This window comes from Salvelinus alpinus, chromosome 7 (assembly GCF_045679555.1).
Source record: "Salvelinus alpinus chromosome 7, SLU_Salpinus.1, whole genome shotgun sequence".
Lineage (NCBI taxonomy): Eukaryota > Metazoa > Chordata > Actinopteri > Salmoniformes > Salmonidae > Salvelinus > Salvelinus alpinus.
Genome location: NC_092092.1, coordinates 52,765,067 through 52,788,625, shown reverse-complemented (window position 1 = coordinate 52,788,625; position 23,559 = coordinate 52,765,067). Strand labels below are relative to the sequence as shown.

Genomic DNA, 23,559 nt, shown 5'->3' with positions numbered 1-23,559 from the left:
AGATGGAACACAGACTTATTGGGACCACAGACAACCAAGCTGTCTACAACCAGAAGTGGGTCAAACAGTCCAGAAGCAGAAGTAAAAATGCCCAAGTTAATGGGCTGTGAGAATGGAAACTAAAAACTGATGGCAACTGGTTATGCTCTCCATTAAAGCCTAGAACCCATGGAACCCCTGATACAAATTCTGTCATAGCCAATTAACATCCTCATTATGATGTTTTGGGAAAGTGGGGCAAACTGACGTACCCCCCTGCGCCTCCCCATTGGGGGTACCAGGGTGAGGGGGGGATCCGAGTCAAATGTTCGGCTTTGGGTACTGGAGCCACCCTATGACCCTAGGGATGGAATGGGGTGGGGGGCAGTACCTTATGACACCGTTGAGGCCAACGTCTGCGTCGGAGCTGTTGACCAGGAGCACGTCGGTGCCAGTGGGTGCGTCCTCGGGGATGGTGGTGTGGAAGGTGGCCGAGGTGAACACAGGGACGTTGTCGTTGACGTCATCTACCAGGACAGTGACCGTACCCGTTCCACTCAGGGGAGGAGAGCCTGGTCATAAAAAGGAGAGAAAAAAAAAATGAGGGAATGAGAGCATATCAAGAGCTTTATTTGAAAGACCTAAGGGATAAGTGCAGACCAACAAAGTTCCATATGAGATGACTTATTGTGCAGGCTTATCATTTACATGCTGAAGCAATTTATGTCCTTACAGGGACTCAAGCACAAGATCCCTGCATTTAATCCAGCAAACGTCTTCGGTCACCACAAGTCCGACTTCCTGAGCCATACTGCCACATCAACACAAAACACGTCAAAAGAGTTCAATAACTCTGAAACAGAATCTTTAGAAGGCTTCCTTCCTGGGGTCTTGCATATCATCGATTCAATCTGGTTGCTGAGGTACTGGTATCTATTTTGAGGCAAGCAGCACTCGGTGAGTTACTCTGTGGAATTCGAGAACAGAAAATGCTATTTTCAGCAGAAATCTAACCGTTCTTTCCCCAAGCGAGTGACGAAATAAGGCTCTCTGGGCCCCGAGGGATGGATTTAAATCAATAGCAGATGAAAACGAACTCCAATGCAGAAATTCTAAAAGATTCAAACATCTGCTGGCTTGAAGTGCCACTTCACAAACCCTTCTTTAGATGGCACGTTAATTTAAAGTGTTACCAATGAATTTGCGGCTCACATGCACATGTATATTCAGCTGTTAATAGCATCAAATACTTGAACCTTGCATACTGTGCGGAGGCACAGATTAATAAGAAAATAAGAAAACACATTTGGAAAGTGACCATGAATAATCTCTCTTGGCCTGGAACCTGTGCAGAGTCAAAACATCAAGAGACTCCAGAATCTCATGCAGAGGGACAAGATGGAGGCTATCCCTTAAGGCGCTCCTGATTTGTAAAGATCAGGATAATTCAAAACATGTGCTCATAAACTCTTTGCCGCATAACTAACACTTATCTGCTCATTTGGATGACAAAGGGATTATGGTCCGGTGAAGAGCCTTATATTTAGCTAATGAGCGGTGAGGTGATATCTGCTGCCATAGAACCTTCTTGTGAGGAACAATCCTTTCCAAATAATTCCAAAAGACAGAACTTGCATTTCATTCCTGCAAATTTAACTAAGTCCTTAATGCATCCAGCTGCAATGATTAGCACAGCAGTTCGCACAAACACACTTAAAATAGTTAAACGCCCCAAACAAAAAAATGCATTCCAGCACAAACTAAATGATATGTACACAGGGAAAAAGTAAACAGGTTTTATCCCACAATACCGGGCTCAGAAACCACAAGCTCTAATCTTCATGCTGGTGAGTCATTACAAAAGATGAGTCATCCGTTGTTGTCCCTTCAGAAAAGTAGAACATTTTCACAATTTTGTATTTATTACCAACTATAGGCCTTAGACTTTGAAAGGAACATATGACAAGGTCATTTACGATCATACAGTGCATCATTTCAAGGAAGGTGTTTCAAGGTATAAAATAAGGCAGCCTTTGCTTACATATTCGCTCATTCAAAGGCAATACATTTTTTAAGACCCTCCCCCAAGGCACAAATGAAATGCATGGAACACAGAATACTATAAATATCATTAAGTTGGATTGTCCTCATTAAATTACATAACCAGTGGCACCAGTATCAAAACATATGAGTCAACAAACTGCTTAGTAGTGGTGCGATGTGATTTACATGTCTATCTTTATGCTCAGTGTCATCAGCCATACAATGTGATGAGATTAACAGGAATGAGTCATCATTTCGTTTTCACAGGTTGTTATGGAAGCAGAGGGTGGTGAGTACGGCCCGGTAAATCACTGGGGACGAGCTTCCTGCCATTCAGGACCTCTATACCAGGCCCAAAATTGTTTTCAAAGACTCCAGCCACCCAAGCCATAGACTGTTCTCTCTGCTACCGCACGGCAAGTGGTACCAACGCACCAGCTCCTGAACCATCGTGACCCTGAACAGCTTCCAACTACAAGCCTTAAGACTGCTAAACAAGGCTGCTAAATAGCTAATCAAATGGCTAACCGGACTACCTGCATTGACCCTTTTTTGAACTAACTCTCATACATTGGACTCCACTCACACATAGTTATTACACTGACACATAAAACACACACTACATAAGCCCACACAGACGCTACATACACTCACACACACTCACCACATAGGTTGCTGCTACAGCTCAGTCTGTTATCTATCCTGTTGCCTAGTCACTTTACCCTTACCTAGATGTACATAGTTGCCTCAATCACCTTGTTCCCCTGCACATCAACTCGGTACTGGTACTCCCTGTATATTACCATGTTATTTTTACTCGTTATTGTTATTCATTAAACTGCTGTGTATTTAATCATCGTGTCACTATTTAAATTTGTATTTGGTATTTTTTTAATCTTTATTTCCAACTCTGAATTGTTGGAAAATGACCCATACGTAAGCATTTCACTGTTAGTCAACACCTGTTGTTTACAAAGCATGTGACAAATACAATTTGATTGATTGATTGATTGATGCAGATTAAATGGCCGCCACTCTACAACTGATCCTCTTAATCAAGGAGGTTATTAAATCAGCATTCCATGTCAGATAGTATCTGTATCAGTTTAAGGCAGCGAACGCTGAGCCAGTGTTATCAGGCGAGCTCTGTTTGACAGACAACTTGCGAGAGCCCTGCAATGTTGCCGGCTAAGGATGTTCTGGTCTGCAGCTCCTCGACCGATTTAACGGCTTTTAAAACCAATTGGCTTTGTCGCCGAGTTATTAACTCAGTGAAGCATGGATATCTGTTTAACTTATCGAGAAGTAGTTCAATGCAGACATGTTAAGTTGAAATACACAGTGTTCTCCGAAGCCAAGGTGGGTGCATGTTTTCTCAGCACATAGATTTGGCCCCTGATGGTCAGAGTGTAGCCACTGCAGTGCAATAGCATTGTTCCCCTTTTGGAAAAACGGAAGCCAATGGGGTTGGAGCAGCGTGTTTTTGTTTTTAGGTGGGATACGTTTGGCCTCCGTCCAAAGCTTCACTTTTTTGGTAGGATGTGAAGTCACAACCTGTTTACTCGCTCAGGAGAGAAGAAAGACTCGGCCTGCCGCCCCGCCACCGGAGAACCGGAGCAGCCGTTGCACTTGTGTGACCCTTGACCCCATGCCAAGCGCCCAGCGCATCAGGGGCTGGGCGCTAGGGACAGACTCCGTTACCCCAGCTAATCTGTGGGTAAGCCTGAAGGAAGCCCACCCCCCCCAGCCTTAAACCCCATGAAACACTCCTCTCTCTGACCCTGACACTGCACTGAACTCACCCTTGTTGACAGCCGGGGTTCAAACAAGGCATTTTCCACATCTTTCTGTGTGGATCAGTCTCACACCATCCTACTCTCTCCAGAGTCTGCTTCTTAACCTCCCGGGGATCATTGCGATCACATAACAAGAGCAGCTGTTTCTTGGATCTGCTGTCAAAATGTGTACATAGTTCTAAATCTCTCTCGTTACATTCTGTGAGCTCACAGATTCAGTCATCATGGAATACAATATCTTAGCCGGTATGCACATGTACGCAAATAATGGTGATTATGCATCGTTTTGGTTAGGAGGAAACGTTCCATGACTGCTTCTATGACATTGAATCAGGGGAGGAAAAGACCATAGATATCACCCACACCCATACTTACAACGCTAAGTTCCTAATTCTCACCCATATTTGGTAACAAGACAAGTTAATAATTGGACTCCATTAGTTTGACTCTGACTGCCGAATAAAACAGCGAGAAGGTTATGCAGTTTTAAAAGAAGGCTCTTTCACCCCAACATTTTTGTAGTTGAAAATATCAGCATCTCATCCAAACAGCCTGCACTGGGATCTGACAATCTCACTCCATTAGCGTGTAAAGGTCAATCATTTCTTTTTAGCTGACTTGTATGGCGAACGTTACCACCACTTGTGACCAATGGCTGGAGGCAGGGGAGATATGGCAGAGCTAGGCATACAGTAGGTTTGGCTGCAAGCAAACCTTGTCTCGCCCACCGATATATGACAAATGCAATCATTGTTCCATGGAAAGAAAGCTGGTGGAAAGAATCACTGGGACGTCTGCAGAACCGGTTGTGCTGCCATGCATTGTGGTTAAAAAGTATTGTTTCCATAGGCAAAACGTGTTCCCAGAAAGCTCTTTCTTCCTGCTGCACCAGCAGTTCTGTGTATTTGACACTATTTACGAGTTAGTATAAAACCGCAACATGTTTTTTCCTGCCATCTCCGGTGATACCCCAGGGCAGGCCCTAACTTCATTACATCCACTGGAAAAAAGGCTTGAAAATCTATCACATGGTGCATATTTAGAGGAACACACTGTTTCGGTAGACATGATCCCAAAAATGTCTTTACAAAAAACAAAAAAATCAAAACACGACTGAAATCGAGCTTCAGGAACCATGGGTACGCTTGAGCAGTTGGAAAGGTGCCTGATAAGGTACCAGAAAAAGCCATCTGACACCACTTCTGCTCTATTTGAATCGAGTTTGACTCGTTAGCATAATCTTCTATAGGGGTTCATCTTAGGTTGTGTAGGAAAACAAACTGCTCTGACCCGACGTGCCCCTGTCCTGATGATTACACTTTTATACATCAGTATTTACCTCACACTGGGACATATCAACAACACAGCGATACATTGTATATGTTACATGGGGGACTTTGTGATTACAAAATGTTTTGCCAGCAAGCGCTGACTGGCTTAAAGTGTATATATTTAATCAAAATATGTCTTGAAGATTACAACATGAGGAAATTGTGTTTGGAACCAAGAAATGTGCTCTTTCAATCAGTAAAGAAAATATTTCATCTCGTGGTACCGTGTTTCCAAGACAAAGATTGCCCCCTGAGACTCGTAGTGGAGTCAGCAAGCTCTGCAATAGTGTTGAGACACGATAAACCCAAGCTAAGTCCTGACGAGAGACTTGTCTCCACAGTTAACTTTTTAGTTTCCAACGGAAGAATTCAGACTGATGATATTCAGATAACCTTGTAGATGCCATTACAGTACGGGAGAAAGAAAAAACAAATGATAGAGACGTTGCGTCATTATGGCCCATTTCAATCGCAGAAACACGACACCTCAGCTAAATACCTTAAGCACTAACGCAGTATGAGGATTCCTCACCCCTTTAATTCAATCAAAAAATAAATACCATTTAAGCGTAACGCATACTCCCCTATGTGGGCAGCTGAGACCAAAACATAACTGTCTATTTGATATTTCTAAATTATACCTAATGGTCATGAGAAGAACAATGTTCAGTTCCTCCCTAATATGCAATTATTCCATTTGAGCCTGGGCTCCTTAAAGGTTTGTTATTGGTGGGGTCAAATGAGCGAATGGGAGAACCCTAAATAACCCTAAGTGTCAGCGTCCAAAATAACAAGCTCTGAAGACTCACTGGAAGTGCTGCGTTCCATCTGCTCAGCCTGCTCGGTCTTAAACACACACAGACAGTTTTCCTTGTAAGCCGGCCATAAGCCCTCCCCTGTAAGCAATGTCTAGCATAAACATATGGCCGAGTCTAAGCACCTTATTAGTGTACATTACCAGTGGACAAATCACATTAGCCCTGGAAAAGGTGGCATGGGCCATACTTTCGGAGCTGGAGGGGGTACAAAATACATAGGTAATTACAATTAAACTATCTGAAGATGGTGGGAGAGCATATGCCACACATGGAGATCTGTGCAGGGGGTTGACTTGGAGGAAATGGCTGCATCACCCTGAGAAGTGTTGTAACCTCCAGGGATTGGCCAGTCTGAGCTGTGGTAAGAGCGAGGTTTGGGTGTCTTACTGGCACTGGGGATAATCTCTTCCTTCAATATCATCCAGTGATCTATTGTTGAACACTTCATCAGAACAATAGCATCGTTGCCCAAACTCTTGGGTTCATTAAAGTTGGAAGTTCCCGGACAGGTTGACTTAGGAAGATGGATGAATGTGTAAATTTAAGAGACAGCCATCTGTAGCTGGGAGCTTAAGGCTAAACGGTTAATTACGCTTTATGGACTGCAGCTAGATTGTGTTCTTTTGGGACAGCGTAAATAAAACACATCATTACTCACAGTGAATTGGCCGCCATCTCGCCCGAAATTGACATTTTTCTCCTTCTGAGAACCTGTTGCTTTGCGACAAAGCTCCTTTTAATGCGCCCGCTCCAACACGCCTGAATGGGGATGGTGAGACTGTGTGTGTAGGTTGTGAGCTATCCCACTGCTGCGTTTGCCAGACGTAACAAAGTAAACAGGGATTTTTCTCACAGCTAATGAGCGAGAGAATATAAAAGGCTATTCCCAGCTATAAAACAACAGAACATGCCACTCCCTGTTTCAAAAACCCAATTTCAATCTCAGAAGTATTCATCAAATTATACCGAAAATCTTATAGAACTTTGCAATTATTTATGGAGTGCCGTGTCTGAACGTTTTGACATACTTTTCCCCCATATGTTATGGATAGGGGTTGGCGTTTTGCAGACAGACAGACAGACAGGAAAAGTCCATTCACAGACAAACTGCCATTTTCTACTACTGCAGGACACATACTAAGAGTTTATGAAGTGATTTTCCTTTTGTGCTGTTATTACCATAGCATGTTTAGTTTTTGCTGAACTGTTCAATGGTTTCGACATTGCTGTCGACCAGTAAGCCCGTACAGAGGTTCCCCCCATTCGATTGTAACACAACCTTACCAATACATCTTTGTGCAAATGACAATGACTGTTGTTTCCAAAAGTAAAAAAGAGTGACAACAACTGAAAAAGATCTGTCTATGCCATTAATTTCTAATGCCTATTGGCATAAATTGTATGCCAATGCATTATTTTGCCAGCTAATTGCTAATGTGAGATGAACTGCTTATTTATTTTACCAGTAAGTTGACTGAGAACACATTCCCATTTACAGCAAAGACCTGGGGAATAGTTACAGGGGAGAGGAGGGGAGATGAAATGAATGAAGCCAATTGGAAGCTGAGGATGATTGGGTGGCCATGATGGTATGAGGGCCAGATTGGGAATTTAGCCAGGACACTGGAGTCTTACGACAAGTGCCATGGGATGTTAAGTGACCATAGAGTGTCAGGACAACCGTTTAACGTCCCATCCGAATGACGGCACTCTACACAGGGCAATGTCCCCAATCACTGCCCTGGGGCATTGGGATATTTTCTTAGACCACATAACACAAACTGTGATCACGGTTGAAAAGACCTGCTGAGGGTCACAGAGAGCCAGAGTTTTTAAAACATGGATCTCCTGGCTGCCGCAGAGCACTAATTATTCAACCCACACCATCTCTTTAAAACTCTTATCAGACACGAAAGCTATTTGCACAGACATTAAGTTCCAGAAATGGTTAAGCGGACCATAAACCATGATTGGAAAAAGAGGCATAGGGAAAAAACTCCTCCACATTGTTACTGCGCTAGTTTTTAAGAGTTGATATAGAACGTTACAGGTCTGTTAAAGTTCATTTGGGGGGCCTGATGTTTTATTTGGCCTCGTCTTGTGTTGCCACTAGTCTGCATGGCTGAGGACTTCAGAAATGGTCCCATTAAAGATTTATTGTGGCAAGATTTGGACAGTGATATGGCAAGGTCCCTGCTAAGCTTTTACAACACCTATTACTTATCAGTCATTCTCAAGACTTTGTCAGCTTCACTTTCTGTTGAAATCAGTCCAAGGAGCTAAACACTAATGCGGTCAAGCAAGGTAAGGACAAAGGTGAGAGATATAAAAATAAAATAAAATAAAAACGTTTTAAAAAAAGATCTAGAAATAAATCCAAGATGGAGATCATTCTTAAGACGACCAGAGCGCTCATTCCTAATGGATGAATCCTATGCTGGACATAGTTAAGAAACCTAAGAAAATGTACAGACCAGATTCACGAGGAGCCATTGAACGACATAAAAGATCCTGTCTTCAAATGGGATGGTCATTACAATCCTTTATCTACTAAGGCGTCATTTAGCCCTGAAAAGGAGAAAGTACAAACACTTCGGCCCTATGGCGAGATGTGAAAGAGGGGATCTCTATGCAACGGTAACTGCCACCATAGGCATGGGCCGGGGGATTTACTGTGCCTCTTTAATAAACGGGACCAAACGTCGTGCATGTCAATGTTCCTCCGGGGACGTTTTACCACACGCACATGCACTAGACTAGTCCAACTCCCAGCGCTGTTGCCCCCACTGACAGCTTGATCCTCAAGGCAATGGAGATATTCTCGAGTATGAGGGTGAGCACAACTAGCTAACTTCCAGCATTACACAAAGAGTCTAATGGGCATTATAATTATTGCTATAAGCATTCATAACGGAGCACGGCTCGATGGACAGCCTAAATGAATGCATGTACAGTGCCTTCAGAAAGTATTCACACCCCTTGACTTTTTCCACATTTTGTTGTGTTACAGCCTGAATGTAAAATGTATTAAATTGAGATGTTTTGTCACTGGCCTACACACAATACCACATAATGTCACAGTGGAATTATGTTTTTGGAAATTTTAACAAATGAATTAAGAATCAGTCAACAAGTATTCAACCCCTTTGTTATGACAAGACTAAGTACAAACGGGCAAGACTAAGTAAAAATGTGCTTAATTAACAAGTCACATAATAAGTTGCACTGACTCTGAGCAATAATAGTGTTTCACAATATTTTAGAATGGGTACATCATCACCTATACCTCACATACAATTATTTTCAAGATCCCTCAGTCGAGCAGTGCATTTCAAACCCAGATTCAACCACAAAGACCAGGGAGGTTCGCTAATGCCTTGCAAAGAAGGGCAAAAAAATAAACAGACACTGAATTTCCCTTTGAGCATGGTGAAGTTATTAATTATAATTTGGATGGTGTATCAATACAACATTGTAGTTACACCACAATATAATTGACAGAGTGAAAAGAAGGAAGCCTGTACAGAATACAAATATTCCAAAACATGGATCCTCTGCAACAAGGCACTTAATTAATACTTAAAAAAATGTGTCAAAGCAATCAACTTTTTGTCCTGAATATAAAGTGTTACGTTTGGGGCAAATCCAATACAACACATTACTCAGTACCACTCTCCATTGCATAGTGGTGACTGCATCATGTTATGGGTATGGTTGTAATTGTTAATGACTGGGAAGTTTTACAGGATAAAAAGAAACAGAATGGAGCTGAGCACAGGCAAAATCCTAGAGGAAACCCTGGTTCAAACTGCTTTCCACCTGACACTGGGAGATGAATTCACCTTTCAGCAGGACAATAACCTAAAAGCCAAATCTACACTGGATTTCCTTTTCAAGAAGACACTGAATGTTCCAGAGTGGCCGAGTTACAGTTTTGACTTAAATCTGTGGCAAGACCTGAAAATGGTTGTCTGGCAATGATCAACATCCAATTTCACTGAGCTTGAAGAATTTTGAAAAGAATAATGGGCAAATGTTGCACAATTCAGGTGTGGAAAGCTCTTAGAGACTTACCCAGAAAGACTCACAGCTGTAATAGCTGCCAGAGGGGATTCAAACATTCTTTTTTTCATATTATTATTATTATTTTTTTTTTACAAATGTTCGAATTTTTCTTCCACGTTCACATTAGAGTATTTTGTGTAGATCTTTGACAAAAAGTGACAATTAAATCCATTGAATCCCACCTTGCAACAACAAAATTTGGAAAAAGTCAAGGGGTGTGAATACTTTCTGAAAACACTGAATAATGCATTCAGGTTAGATCAATGGTTAGAAACGGCTAGCATCAAACCCCGCAGACAACACAGCTATAGTTTGATGTAAATTACTTTAGGAGATGTTTAACATCTGCAGAGTTAATATACGTACTGCACTGTAAACATATGGCCTTCTAAAATATTTTTTTGGGGGGGTGAGAAGCAATGCTATGACAGTTCACGATGCATACACAAGGCCAACATGTCATACATAAAATGTTATTTTTTTTGGTGTGTGTGTCTACACGTGTCACATGTGTACCTCCTTTTTACGATTTTCTATTGTCCTACAGTCTTCTATGTGGGGGAATTACTTGTACAGGTATGTTGGTAGGCAGTGGGTTACAAATCGGATTTTCCTTCAGTTGATCCCAGATGTTTGCCCCATATAGCTATTACGGTTGCCTGAGACTCAACAGTTCTATTATCTCTCTTTTTTTGGTCACACTTTCCCCTCAGAAATTATGCCAACAACTTTCCACTGCAAGCGGATCTGATCTTCAAGTTCCCCTTCAACAAGCCTCCTTGTAAAACACCTTTATGCAGCTTGTATTTGTGCCACATTTCAGGCCGAAGCGCAGATTTCCAAATAATGACAGGAGCGTGCCAAACTCCCTGCTCCCCAGCCAGGAACCATTATGAGAACCAGGACCAGAGAGCTCTTTTGTTTCCATCCATTTCATGACAGATTTCACTCAACAGAGTCAGGCCTGAAACTCCACTCGGCCACTGGTTAACGAGTTTACCTTCGTCGAAACCCTCAGACAGGCCCTGGAACAGTGGCTACCACAGGATAGAGCAGCAACACAAGCCCTTCCAAATAAGTGGAATTCCTTCCATGATCCACATCAACCATATTTCAACTACACAACTATTATTAGGCCTACTGTATGTCACCCAAAGACATCATTGATTTGACAAGAAGGCTAGATCTGAAATGTGCAATAAAAAAAATACTTTTAAAAACTACTGTAAGTACTTACTTTTATTTTTTACTTTTCTTGCAGTAAACAAAGAGTTCAAATGCAAGCGTTAAAATGAGCTGTACTTGACAGTGATAACATGGGATAAAGTCTTCAACATCTACTCTGTACCTTAAAGATGTCCTGCCAGATAGTAAAGGGGATAACAATTTCCCTCCCTGTCTCAGCCTCAAAAATGTGAGGGTAATTTAGACTGCACTATGATTATGGGTTTTTCGATATTTTGATATTCTACTCAAATCCCTCTTCATGCATCATTTTTTCTTCATGGCGAAACTTCCAAAGTGTTCTATCAAATATTTTGGATTTGTTGAGTAATAGAATCTTGTGGAGCATTCAAAAAAGAACCACAATAATTGTCATAATTCGTTTAGAATTGTCTATAATTGAATCATAGTATTCAATGTCTCTGAATTTGAGAGTAAGTCACAAATAAAACAAAATCAGCGAGGTTGTGTTACATTTCGTGACTTTGACCATTTTGACTGGAGATGAAAGGTACAGATTGTGCTCTTAAGCCCTTTGCACTCCCAAAACAACCACGAGGGCAAGATGACACCCAGGTCTGTCACCATATATATTTCAGACCTTGCAATCAGGAAAGCCCCGATTATAATCCAATATCCCAATACACGCACATTATCGCGGAGTACAGAGAGTGAATCTCAACATTAATTATTCACCATAGTCTACACCATGTCAAAAATATCCAGCATTACTGCTGGTCACATGGTCAGTCCAGGAATGAAACAGAACCAACCTTTGACCATGACGACCATGCCAGAGTAGCCCAAAGAAACATATGCTTAACTAACCATACCATGTGATTTGGCTCCAACAAGGATACGCATGTACCCACTTAACTTCACATTTACTGACCTCTATGGCATGACAACCTGACCTATTATCTGGATAAAACAAGCTCCACCACCATATACAAACAGAGAAGGGCCCTATTCTATCAAATGCAGGATATACACTGAGTATACCAAACATTAGGATCATACCCCCTGTCCTTTTGCCCTCAGAACAGACTCATTTCGTCAGAGCATGGACTCTACAAGGTGTCGAAAGCGTTCCACAAGGATTCTGGCCCATGTTGACTCCAATGCTTCCCACAGTTGTGTCAAGTTGGCTGGATGCCCTTTGGGTGGTGGACCACTCTTGATACACACAGGAAACTGTCAAACGTGGAAAAACCCAGCAGCGTTGCAGTTCTTGACACAAACCGGTGCGCCTGGCACCGACTACCATACCCCGTTCAAAGGCATTTAAATATTTTGCCTTGCCCATTCACCCTCTGAATGGCACATCTCTGTCTCAATTGTCTCAAGGATTAAAAATCCTTCTTTAACCTGTCGCCTCCCCTTCATCTACACCGATTGAAGTAAATTAAACAAGCGTCATCAATAAGGGATCATAACGTTCGCCTGGATTCTCCTGGTCAATTTATGTCATGGAAAGAGTAGGTGCCCCTAATGTTTTGTGCACTCGGCGTACATAAAAAGCCTGATAGAATGCATGTTTGGATGAATTTACTCTGGGGAAAAACCAATGCGTAGCTTCTAGTGTGAAATCCAGTCTGTTCAGATATGTGTTCTATGTCAGGATATTTTGCTCTATGACCATGTGATGCAACACAGATGCTTCCTAAAGAGTAGCGCTCTTCCTTCGACCAGATATATGCTCCCTTTTCAAGGAGATGATAGACACTAACATGTTGAATATGGTATGCATTTGCACAGGAGCGCCATCCTTCGGAACACCAATGAGATGTAATAAAACATTGCAGTCGCTATCCATCTTCATGTTGTCTTGTTACTAGAAACATTTCACGGTGATTTTACTTTGACCGCCCCTCACAGGTTTCTCTGCTGTGTTCTTACCTGAGTCGGTTGCCGTGATGACGAGGGTGTATTTTCCCTGCGCCTCGCGGTCCAGGGTCTGGGTGAGGATCAGCTGACCATTAGACGACAGACTAAATGCTCCTTCCTCGTTCCCACCGCTCAGCATGTAATTCAGCTGGCCATTGGAACCCAGGTCATCATCCCTCGCCATAACCTAGAGTAAAAATAGAAACTATTTCAGAGATTCCAAAAAATATGACAATACCTAATATTGCCTGAAAAATGGGACCATTCAAATCTGATATTGGTCTTTCCCAACCCCCTCTCCTATTGCTGCGAGGTTGGGCATAAATCTTGAGACTGAAAGGACTCATTAGTGAATGCCAGCGCGGTATGTGCGCTGCCTGCCGGGGCACAGATAGAGGGCCACAGCCAGGTTGGCACAGGGATGTGTTCTTGGGTGGCGACCCACCCCGCTGGAGCTGTTCCCACATAGCTGCAGACTCATTTCCTCGTAGGTACTGTACAGTATACAGGCAAACTACACTTAATTTTTGTGGCTGCTCACTGAAGTGGAGACAGGTTGTTTCGAGAACTCATTTAGTTCAATTTGGTTTTTAGATCGTAATGGGTCCAACAGGTTAATTCTGTACAATTTCATATACCAATGATATTTTATTAAGCAATTATTTTTTCTCTAAAAATAGTGAAACAAGAAAACCGATTGGTATCATATGTCATTTATTTAATTCGCAAAAACAGGACCACCATGCTTGATGTTTTTGTAAATGGATACCATACACATACTTATTGGGTTAATATTCCTACAAATGTAGTTAAGCCATTAGCTCATTGAAGGTCTTGGGCCTGGCATATCAATTAGTGCTTTGTTTATGGCTCAAAAGTCCAGTCCAGAAATGTCAATAATGTTTGACCATAACCGTTTAGAATGGTTGACTGAAAGTGAAAGACCACACTGACCTGTAGTATGTTCCTGGGGAGAGTCCCCACATTCTCCTGAACGCTCACAGAGTAAGGAGAGAGCTCGAACACCGGCGGGCAGTCGTTCATATCCAACAGCACGATGTTGACCGTGGAGCGGTCCACCCTTGGGCTGCTTCCGCGGTCGGCCGCCTGGACCACCAATGAATAAGACGACTGCACCTCGCGGTCCAGCTGCTTGGCCACCGAGATCACCCCGGTGACAGAATCAATCCGGAAATCTGAATTGGTGTTGCCCCCAGCAATGGAGAAGCGGATCTGCCCGTTGGTTCCATCATCAGCGTCGCTGGCAAACACCTGGATGACGTCGGTGCCCGTCAGCATGTTCTCCTCGATCTCGATGTCGTAGATGTTCTGCGAGAAACTGGGCGTATTATCGTTAACGTCCAGCACCAGCATTGTCACATCCATGGTGGAAGACAGCGGCGGCTCGCCCTTATCAGTGGCCACCACCGTCAGCGTATAATTGGACATCTCCTCCCGGTCCAGTTCGCCCACCAGCCTCACGTCTCCATCGATAGTTCCTATGCTGAACTTGTTCCCAAAGGGGCTTTTCAGGGAGTACTCCACGTAGCTGTTGGGCCCGCTGTCTGCATCGATGGCGTGGGCCGTGAAGACCACCGTGTCCACTGGAGTATTCTCCTGGATATAGGTCCTCTTCTGGGAGGTGAAGGTTGGCGGGCAGTCGTTGACGTCAAGCAGGATGATGGACACCTGGGCCGTGCTGGTGTAGCGGGTCATGGGGGCGAGGGCCAGGTCGTGGACAGTAACCACCAGGTTGTAGAAGGACTGGGCCTCCCGGTCCAAGGCCTTTCTGGTCTGGAGTACCCCCGCCTTGGTGACGTCAAACTGGCCCTGAGGATCTCCGGATGCGATGGTGTAGAGTAGCTGGGCATTCGGACCTGGAAGACAAGCAATAGCAACCGATTTTTAGTCAGTGATCGTGAGGTAGTTACTTGTACTAGAAAATGTGAAGTTCTGAAGAAGCTTTGTGTGCTTGCTTCAGCTGTTTTTGATGGTAGGGGGGCCGTTACAGTATAATGGACCCTTATGTTTCAAGACAAACTATTCATCTGGAAAACGTAGGATTAGATTATTTTAAAATAGACCCAAGAACACGTCACGTGATATACTGCGCTGTTCCTAGAACAAATCGATTGTAGATCATTTTGAATGGCATCTACTGATATTGGGTTGCTTAGATATGACTGTTACATACTGTATGTCTGAATTAGAACTGTATATTTAAGCAATAATGCATGAGGAGGTGTGGTATATGGCCAATATACCACGTCTAATGGAATATTCTTATGCATACAGCCCTTAGCCGTGGTATATTGGCCATACACCACAAACCCCAGGAGGTTCCTTATTGCTATTATAAACTGGTAACCAACGTAATTTGAGCAGTAAAAATATTTTGTCATACCCATGGTATAAGGCTTGATCTACCACGGCTGTCAGCCAACCAGCATTCAGGGCTCGAAACACCCAGTTTATAATTGCTATCGACATGCACTTCCACAAATTGTCTTCACACAAACAACTGCAGCTCAGCAGCCTTCCACTTTCTTCCTCCAAACAGACAATGCTTTTATGCAGCGTGAGACACAGCACAGCAACTAAAAATCATCTCCTTTACTGAAAGCCCGCATTCTATAATTTCGTATTTTCCTCACAATCGAAACATTCATTTCAATTACATCATTAACTACAGTAACTGCACAAATGCAAACTATCAGACCTTGAAATCTAGTCTAATCCTCAGTCCTCCCCTGGAGACCCGGGGAAAACTGAACTTAAATTGGGCGGCTGTAATTCAAGTCATTGGGGTATTCATGTGGAGAGCGGCCTGGCACCTTCCCACACTCCAGCTGAGTTTACTGTACACAAGCAATCCCTTATCAAAAAGGCCAAGTCTATTTCCATCCCCAGTTTACAACCACGTCTACAGGGGGTCAAGGATTGAGGAACTTCAGGAAGTGCTAACAATGACGTTTAGTGGTGCTGATAACACAGAGAGAACATTGAGGAAACACTGGCTATCAAAAGTGAGGGTCAATGAGAGCGAGTGGACAGTGGAATAGAGGAAGCCTGACGCTGGGAGAAACAGGACAGATTTCTGCCCCAGGAATGTGGGTTACTGTAACCACATTAGGCCTGGTCTGGTTGGAGCTGTAATTGCAGTCGGAGAGGGACGGTAGGGCTGTTATAATAGCATGAAGCAGCCTAACCGTAACCACCTGAAATGGACGAATACCTCAAGCCACTTGATTATAGGCCTACCGAACCATATTTCACAATGTGATTCTAATGTGACAGGAAATTAAAATGTTTAAATGAATGTATGGCTAATATTTTGTTTCGTGAACTGCCTTATCGTTACAGCATTATCATTACAGCTGTTGATGTCATACAAAAAGAGTTACGGGTCTTGTATAGTATATGCAAATGTGGTTTATATATTTCCCCCTAGAGTGGATGATATTGCATCAGCAAAATGTTGTAACACAGCTACAATGACCAACATGCTGGAAAACCATGTGAACGTTACAAAAGCCGAAACAGTCGGTTGTGGACACAAAACTCATTAAAAATGTTAATTACTCTGCCATTTTTAAAGTCATGCTCCCCTCCGTCCTTGACTTTTCCTGAATAAGTCTATATAACACACTGTCATTGTTAGAATCTTAATATTTTGCCGTTTTTAGAGGACATGTCATTTTTTTCTGCTCCTCATTCAACACCAGTCATTCACCGGCAGTACGCCTGCACAGCTGATGGCCCATCAAAACTAAACCTAAACTATATCGATACCTATTTCACATATATAATAATAAAGAACAGAGGCTCTATTCAATCTGTATAGCCGAAGCGTTAGAGATTCCGCGATTGAAATTTAAAGGGAATTTCCAATTGAGTTGACATATTATAACTTTATTTAACTAGGCAAGTCAGTTAAGAACAAATTCTTGACGGACTAGGAACAGTGGGTTAAACTGCCTTGTTCAGGGGCGGAACGACAGATTTTTACCTTGTCAGCTCGGGGATTCGATCTTGCAACCTTTCGGTTACTAGTCCAACGCTCTAACCACTAGGCTAGCTGCCGCTCACATGCAGTGTTTATCGTGTTTGCAGTCTCCGCTAAAGCGGGAACATTGCCTCTAAATTTCAATCATCACGCTGTAACGCTGAACATCCGCTATGAGGATTGAATAGAGCCCAATAATAAATTGACAATAGTCTGATGGGTGACAATTTGTCAATTGTTTGTTCTCAGGGCACTTTTGACAAAGAGACCCTGGTCTCAATTGGACCACCCTGAATAAACAAAATGAAATAAATAAATAAAAATATAGTATCATTGTCAAATTGTATATGAAGAGATGGGCGCTGCTTGGAATTGACACAGTGGCAGAAAACAGAGCACCACAAATACACTTTTTCAAATCCTCCTACAGAGTCAAATTCTATATAGTATAAGAGCAGATTCTGCAATTCCTAAAACACTTACCTTTGTCAACTGTCAAAACTCAAGAGGTGAGCTCTATTTCAGAATATCCCTTCCAAGAATCACCGCTGTTCCATGCGCTCCACACATGAGCCTGCGTCAGAAAGTACTAGTAATATAATAAAACTTAAAGGGGCAGTCAGCGGTTGCTACATCTATTTTTGGACTTGTAAATTAGTTTTTGTGCCCATTGATTCTTGAAGAATATAACATATAAATGCCTCATGAGCTGACATCAACTGTCGTACCCCATCAGAACACAAAATATAAGCTTGTTTTACTCCAATGTTCGTAAAAAAATAAAAATGTATGTAAACAAACACTGTATAGCCTAACAACATAATTTTGATATCATGGATGGTCAGACCTTGCATCCATAGTCTTTAAATTTGAGAGTGATTACATTTCTCCAGCCCCATCCCCGTTTTGTTTTTGCTAGAATGATTTGTTATTGTTTTAACTGCTGAATGCCACTTTAAAATATGCTATTCTGTTCTTTTGAAATGTCTTATTTCCATGTTTCTCAAAGTGCCCATGCAGTCTTTGTATGTTTAAATCATAACTGCTCATGAAAATCACAAATATATTTTTGATAATTTATTTCCCAAGCTTCCTTAGCCATTGAAATAATCGTGTGGGCGTGTTGATACAATTGTAAATATATTTACATATACAGCCCAGATAGAATTGTCTAGACTCTACACATGAAAATGAAAGATGACTTGTCAATGGTAAGAAAAACATAGAATTAGGAATGATAATAATCAGTCGTTTTATAGGACCTCTATGCAGAATAATCAAATCAGATTGTGTTTTTTGCTGTGGGACAAAAACTCCATTCGACATGAACAGGATGAAATTCCAAGGCATTTTTTTTTCTCCAAAAAGCTCTTACACTAAAAGGGCATTATCATAATTTTCACAATTTCAGAGTGTTATTTCAACCTCTTAGAGAGGAAATATCATCCCAAAAAGGGGGGGGGGGGAAATCACATGTTTGACTCCACTGCCCCTTTAAGACCTGCAAAAATTAAATGATAATGTTTTCTTTGTGATGGATTTAACTTTTGAATTGTGGTGTTTTTAGTGTTTTTTAGTTTTCCATATAACCTACAGTAACTTAATCTATTGAAAATACTGCTATGTTCTTTGAAACAATTGTATTTTCGTAGTCCAATGTTACCTAAGACCTTCATAAACACAACCAAAGGATAATTTCTCTGATAGCATGTATGCCATTTATTTATTAGACTGTTAGAATGTTGACTTCCAAAAGAGGCATAATTGTCTGGAATGGGGGTTCCTCAAGGCCAGGCTTTTATAGTGTTTTCAGTGAAGCATCCATTTACGTCATTGCTGTGACAAATTACCCACTTGTGGACATTAGCAACTGACACAAAGAACAAACATACCATCATCTTCATCACTGGCCCCTACAGTGATGATACTGGAGCCAGGGGGGAGGCTCTCGGTGACCGAGGTGCTGTAGGCGGTGGTGTTGAAGACGGGCGGGTTGTCATTGACGTCCAGGACGTTGAAGTAGACCCTGACCGTGCTGGCCTGACCCCCGCCATCCTGGGCCCTCACGGTCAGGATGTAGTACTGCTGGGATTCGTAGTCCAGGGGCCGCGTGACGTTGAAGACCCCCGTGACGGGGTTGAGCAGGAAGGTCTTGTACTCATCGTCGTCCTCCAGGGAGTACGTGATCTCGCCGTTCACCCCCGAGTCCGAGTCACTGGCCAGGATCGCCGCCACGATGGAGCCTGACAAGTCAATACGCAGTCAGTCAGACAGTGAGGATTTGAGAGGGCTTTTTGAATTGCTGGATTGGGATTCCCTCACGTTTGCCAACCAACCCCTTCAACTGCCATATTGACGAAAAAAAACATATTTCATATTTCAAAGTGCCACATTTTGATTCCCTGTTGACCTAGCTAACTTGAAAATGTCCTGCAATAAAAGCCTTTTAGATAGACACACCGCATTCAAGAGGAATGGCATAAAATTTCGAGGAAATTCATTTGGGACCTTTCACAATCTGAGTAAGCATGAAGTAACCTGGTAGTTACAAGCAACGCCATGTGACAGTAAGCCTTTTACCTGGCGCCATATCCTCGGGAATGTCGAAAGAGTAAGTTCCACGGGAGAATTTCGGCGTGTGATCGTTGACGTCACTGATGGTGATGTTCAGCTTCATATCCGAGGATTGCTTCCCATCGTCAGCTCGAACCAGCAGGGAATACTTGGAGCGACGTTCCCGGTCCAGCCTCTTGGTGGCAATCAGGTCCCCCGATTCCGGGTCGATCCGGAAACTGTCATCAGCACCGCTGATGATGGTGTAGGTCACCAGCGCGTTAGGACCCTGAAGAAATACAAACGTGAATTATTCTTTCTAAGAGTATAAAGATTCCATATAGACTTTATATTTGACCTTTATTTAACTAGGCAAGTCAGTTAAGAACAAATTCTTATTTTCATTAATCGGTAGTACACCTGCACAGCTGATGGCCCATCAAAACTAAGCCTAAACTATATCGACACCTATTTCACATATATAATAATAGTAAGCATAAAGAAAAGGGGATCTATTCAATCTGTATAGCCGAATCTTTAGAGATTACGCAATTGAAATTTAAAGAGAATTTCCAATTGAGTTGACATTTTTATTTAACTAGGCAAGTCAGTTAAGAACACTTATTTTCAATGACGGCCTAGGAACAGTGGGTTAACTGCCTTGTTCAGGGGCAGAACGACAGATGTTCAGCTCGGGGATACGACCATGCAACCTTTCGATTACTAGTCCAACGCTCTAACCACTAGGCTACCTGCCGCCCCTATATTATGCCGTTTTAACGTGATACTTTTATGATTAACATAGGGTTAGTCAACGTTCAGCCCTAAATGGACATCGTATGATGACTCTTAGTGGAGAGTGAAATTCATGTTCACAACCACCCACTACGTGCTTTCACACTAGAATCAAATACTTTATTCTAGGGATAAATGCAGAGTAGACATTATAATACTATAACATCTCAATGAGTGAAAAATATATATTTTTTAAACACTACAACATTGTAGTTTACGCAAATGCTTCCACTTAGCAAGCTCCCCTCAGAATACAATGGTCATACTGGTGAGAGAAAACAACCTCACAGGAGCTGAATGGCAGTATTCTCTTGGAGCCTTACTCTTTGAACTCTGGGGCCATAGGGTTCTTCTATAAACGCAACTAATGGATCCCTGGATACTTCAGACAAGTACAACCCAGTACACATGTGAAAGCCATAGCGGTCCTTTGCAATTGGAGTGGAGGACTGAACGCGATATGAAAACACAATAACAGCGGCGACAGATCTTGACATTTAGGTTTGTGCTGAGGACAATACCAGAGCAGACAACTATCTCCTGATGTCTGATGCTAAGTGAGGGGGGGGGGGGGGGGGGGAGTCCACTTCAAAAGCTACTACTTTTCAACAGAGGTCTTTAGTTTCGACTGGTCAAAAGCTAAAAGCATTTTTAATTGCATGTATACTTTTGAACTTGCCAATATACAATAAAAAGTTCCACCACTTCTCATATCTCCCATTTAGTAAGTAGTTATAGTTTATTACTAGTTTACCAAGGACAAAACACCCATAATTGTGGGTTAGATTCATTTCCAGAGAGCCCATCCTCAGACGCGGAGAGTGTGTTTTTTTAATTTATTTTTTTAATCTAACAGGCCTTTCAATCAGAACGCTGGTTCTGGGATTCCCATCAGCCACCTGGGCTGGAAAACGGAAAACGACACCCTTCGTCTGCCAATTAATTATCGTATAGGATTCAAAAGGAGAGAGAGGAGGACAGGGGAAAAGAGGAGGGGGTCCATCGTCTCCCCCTGACACTGACCGTTCCCCTGACCTTCCCTAGTAAAGACTTTGACTAGTTTACAGCCATCCCAAGGCACAGTGGGAAGAAAGGGTGGGAGGGGGGGGACCAACCAATTAAAGAGCAGGGTTCCGGGCCAGACTTGGGCACAAGGAAACTCATTTAGCAGATGAGTTTCAGCAGCAGCAGCTCAGGGGGAGGCGAGAGGCTCATAGAGCTGTCGGGAGACTGAGCTTCCTGAAACACGACTAGGCCGTTTGAGCCAGCCACAACACAGGTGTTAAAAGTCTGACTCACAGTAACGTGTTGAGAGGTGATGTGCACTAATGCCCCTATTTACAATGCATCAATCTAATGATGTACATATAGCATAACAATGTACTCTGAAACTGTTGTTTTAGGGAATTAGTCGTCGTATTTACATTTGGAGTGCAGCATACAAGGCCACAGTAACTGTGTCTTGTAGCAACCCACTCCAGTCACACTCGTTTGTATTTTCAGCAGTCTTTTTGGCTGTTCCGTTGTTGTTTTGCTTCTTTAGCACCCATTGTTCTAGATACTTTTCTTAGTTAAGCTCGCTCCTGGTACCTGCATATTTTCCACTATGTCAGAATGCTAATAAAACGAGAATGTTCTCTCCAAAAAGACAAAAACTGCATTTTTCCCCCTCTCCTTTCTTCTCCTAGAGAGGCCTCCACTATGGGAGCGAGCAAAACTCTCATATTAATTTTTTCCCAAACCGAATGCAACCCAGGGTGGAAATGGGTGTAGCAAAAAACGGATGCGTAGAAACAGCATTTTAATACGCTCACACATGAATCCCACATGTAGCACTGTTAAAATTGGACGAGATCATTATGATGTCTGAAATCAGCCAGTCAGCTGGCCAACAGCTTGCTGCGCTTGGCTACGCCTCCGTGGATCACACATGTGGCTTTCTGAATCGGGCCCGAATGCGTTCCGTACGCTTAGTGTCAGGGCAACTTAAGTTTCCTGCGTTAGGATGTGGGCAGAAATTGGCCGGCCCTATCTGGACCGAAATAGCTGGAACCGAAATGTTATGTTCCTACTATTTAGTGACCTATTCATTTCTGTCTTTACGTTCTGGATAAACATCTCTTTCGCCATCGTAATTCCATATTGTATCGAAGTTTCGTTTAATGATCATATCTGAGTACAACTACTTCGTCCGAGGCTGCGTCCCAATACTCTAAACTCGTGCCTTTTCCATTCTATACTTGTCTTCATGACCCGTAAAAGGACTGGATAGGTTTCATCATATTGCTTTTCCCTGAAGAGACTTTTGGATCAGTGGTCGGGAAGGAGAGGAAGCAAGGGAAGGAAGCTATTCGATACTACTGAAACACAGCTCAAGTCCTCCTTCCCCTTTGATTTTGACTATGAGGAAAAAGTGAGAAAGAAACTCACAGAAACCGGCCGTCCAATTCGATACCATATATCACATCCTTCAAAATCAAGTTCACTTGAGTCCAAAACAATGTACTCAAATGATGCCCTTAAAATGCCCTATTAGCCAAAATACTGACCTAAATCTAGGATTTACAGTCGATGTTATATTCTGAATGCAATGACCATTCCAGAAATGGATTGTGCATGATTTGTCTCACATTCTAACTGGCGAGGTTGGTGAGGTAACAGCTGTGCAATAAAAACGTGTGGCCTCATAAGTTAACGTTAAGTATGAGTCCATATTCTCTCACACACTAATCCCTCCTCACAATGGCCCCAGTTCTTTCCATTCAGTTCCCTTGTCTCATTGGCAGGGTTGAGTAACCGCAGGCCTTGGAGATGCTGGGAGGGCCTGATTTTCGCTCAGTGCTGGATTTTATGTCCACATCCTGCCTAAGCTGCGAAAGATGGAGCCTTTTTCTAATCGAGGGCGAAGCCAATGATGTAATGTGAACTACAGAGGCCGCGGAGGGACAATCTGCCCGGTGTGAGGAGACAATCGTTAGCCGCTCTCCTCAGGGCTTTGTGACACTCGTGGCCCCTCTTAGGTAATGTCAAAACTCACGATCACTGGGGACCGTGTGTGTGTG

At 42.7% G+C, this 23,559-nt stretch overlaps 1 protein-coding gene across 1 annotated transcript in view; it reads right to left on the bottom strand.

Moving 5' to 3' along the window:
- The window catches only part of LOC139581168 (protocadherin Fat 4-like), a 92,978-nt gene that overhangs the window by 19,831 nt on the left and 49,588 nt on the right, over positions 1–23,559 (bottom strand). Inside the window, exons 3-7 of the mRNA XM_071410650.1 lie at positions 19,730–19,991; positions 19,042–19,392; positions 14,098–15,020; positions 13,156–13,330; positions 371–551 (exon numbers count right to left, since the gene is read on the bottom strand). Coding sequence (XP_071266751.1) covers positions 371–551; positions 13,156–13,330; positions 14,098–15,020; positions 19,042–19,392; positions 19,730–19,991 — 1,892 coding nt within the window. The remainder of the gene's footprint in view (positions 1–370; positions 552–13,155; positions 13,331–14,097; positions 15,021–19,041; positions 19,393–19,729; positions 19,992–23,559) is intronic.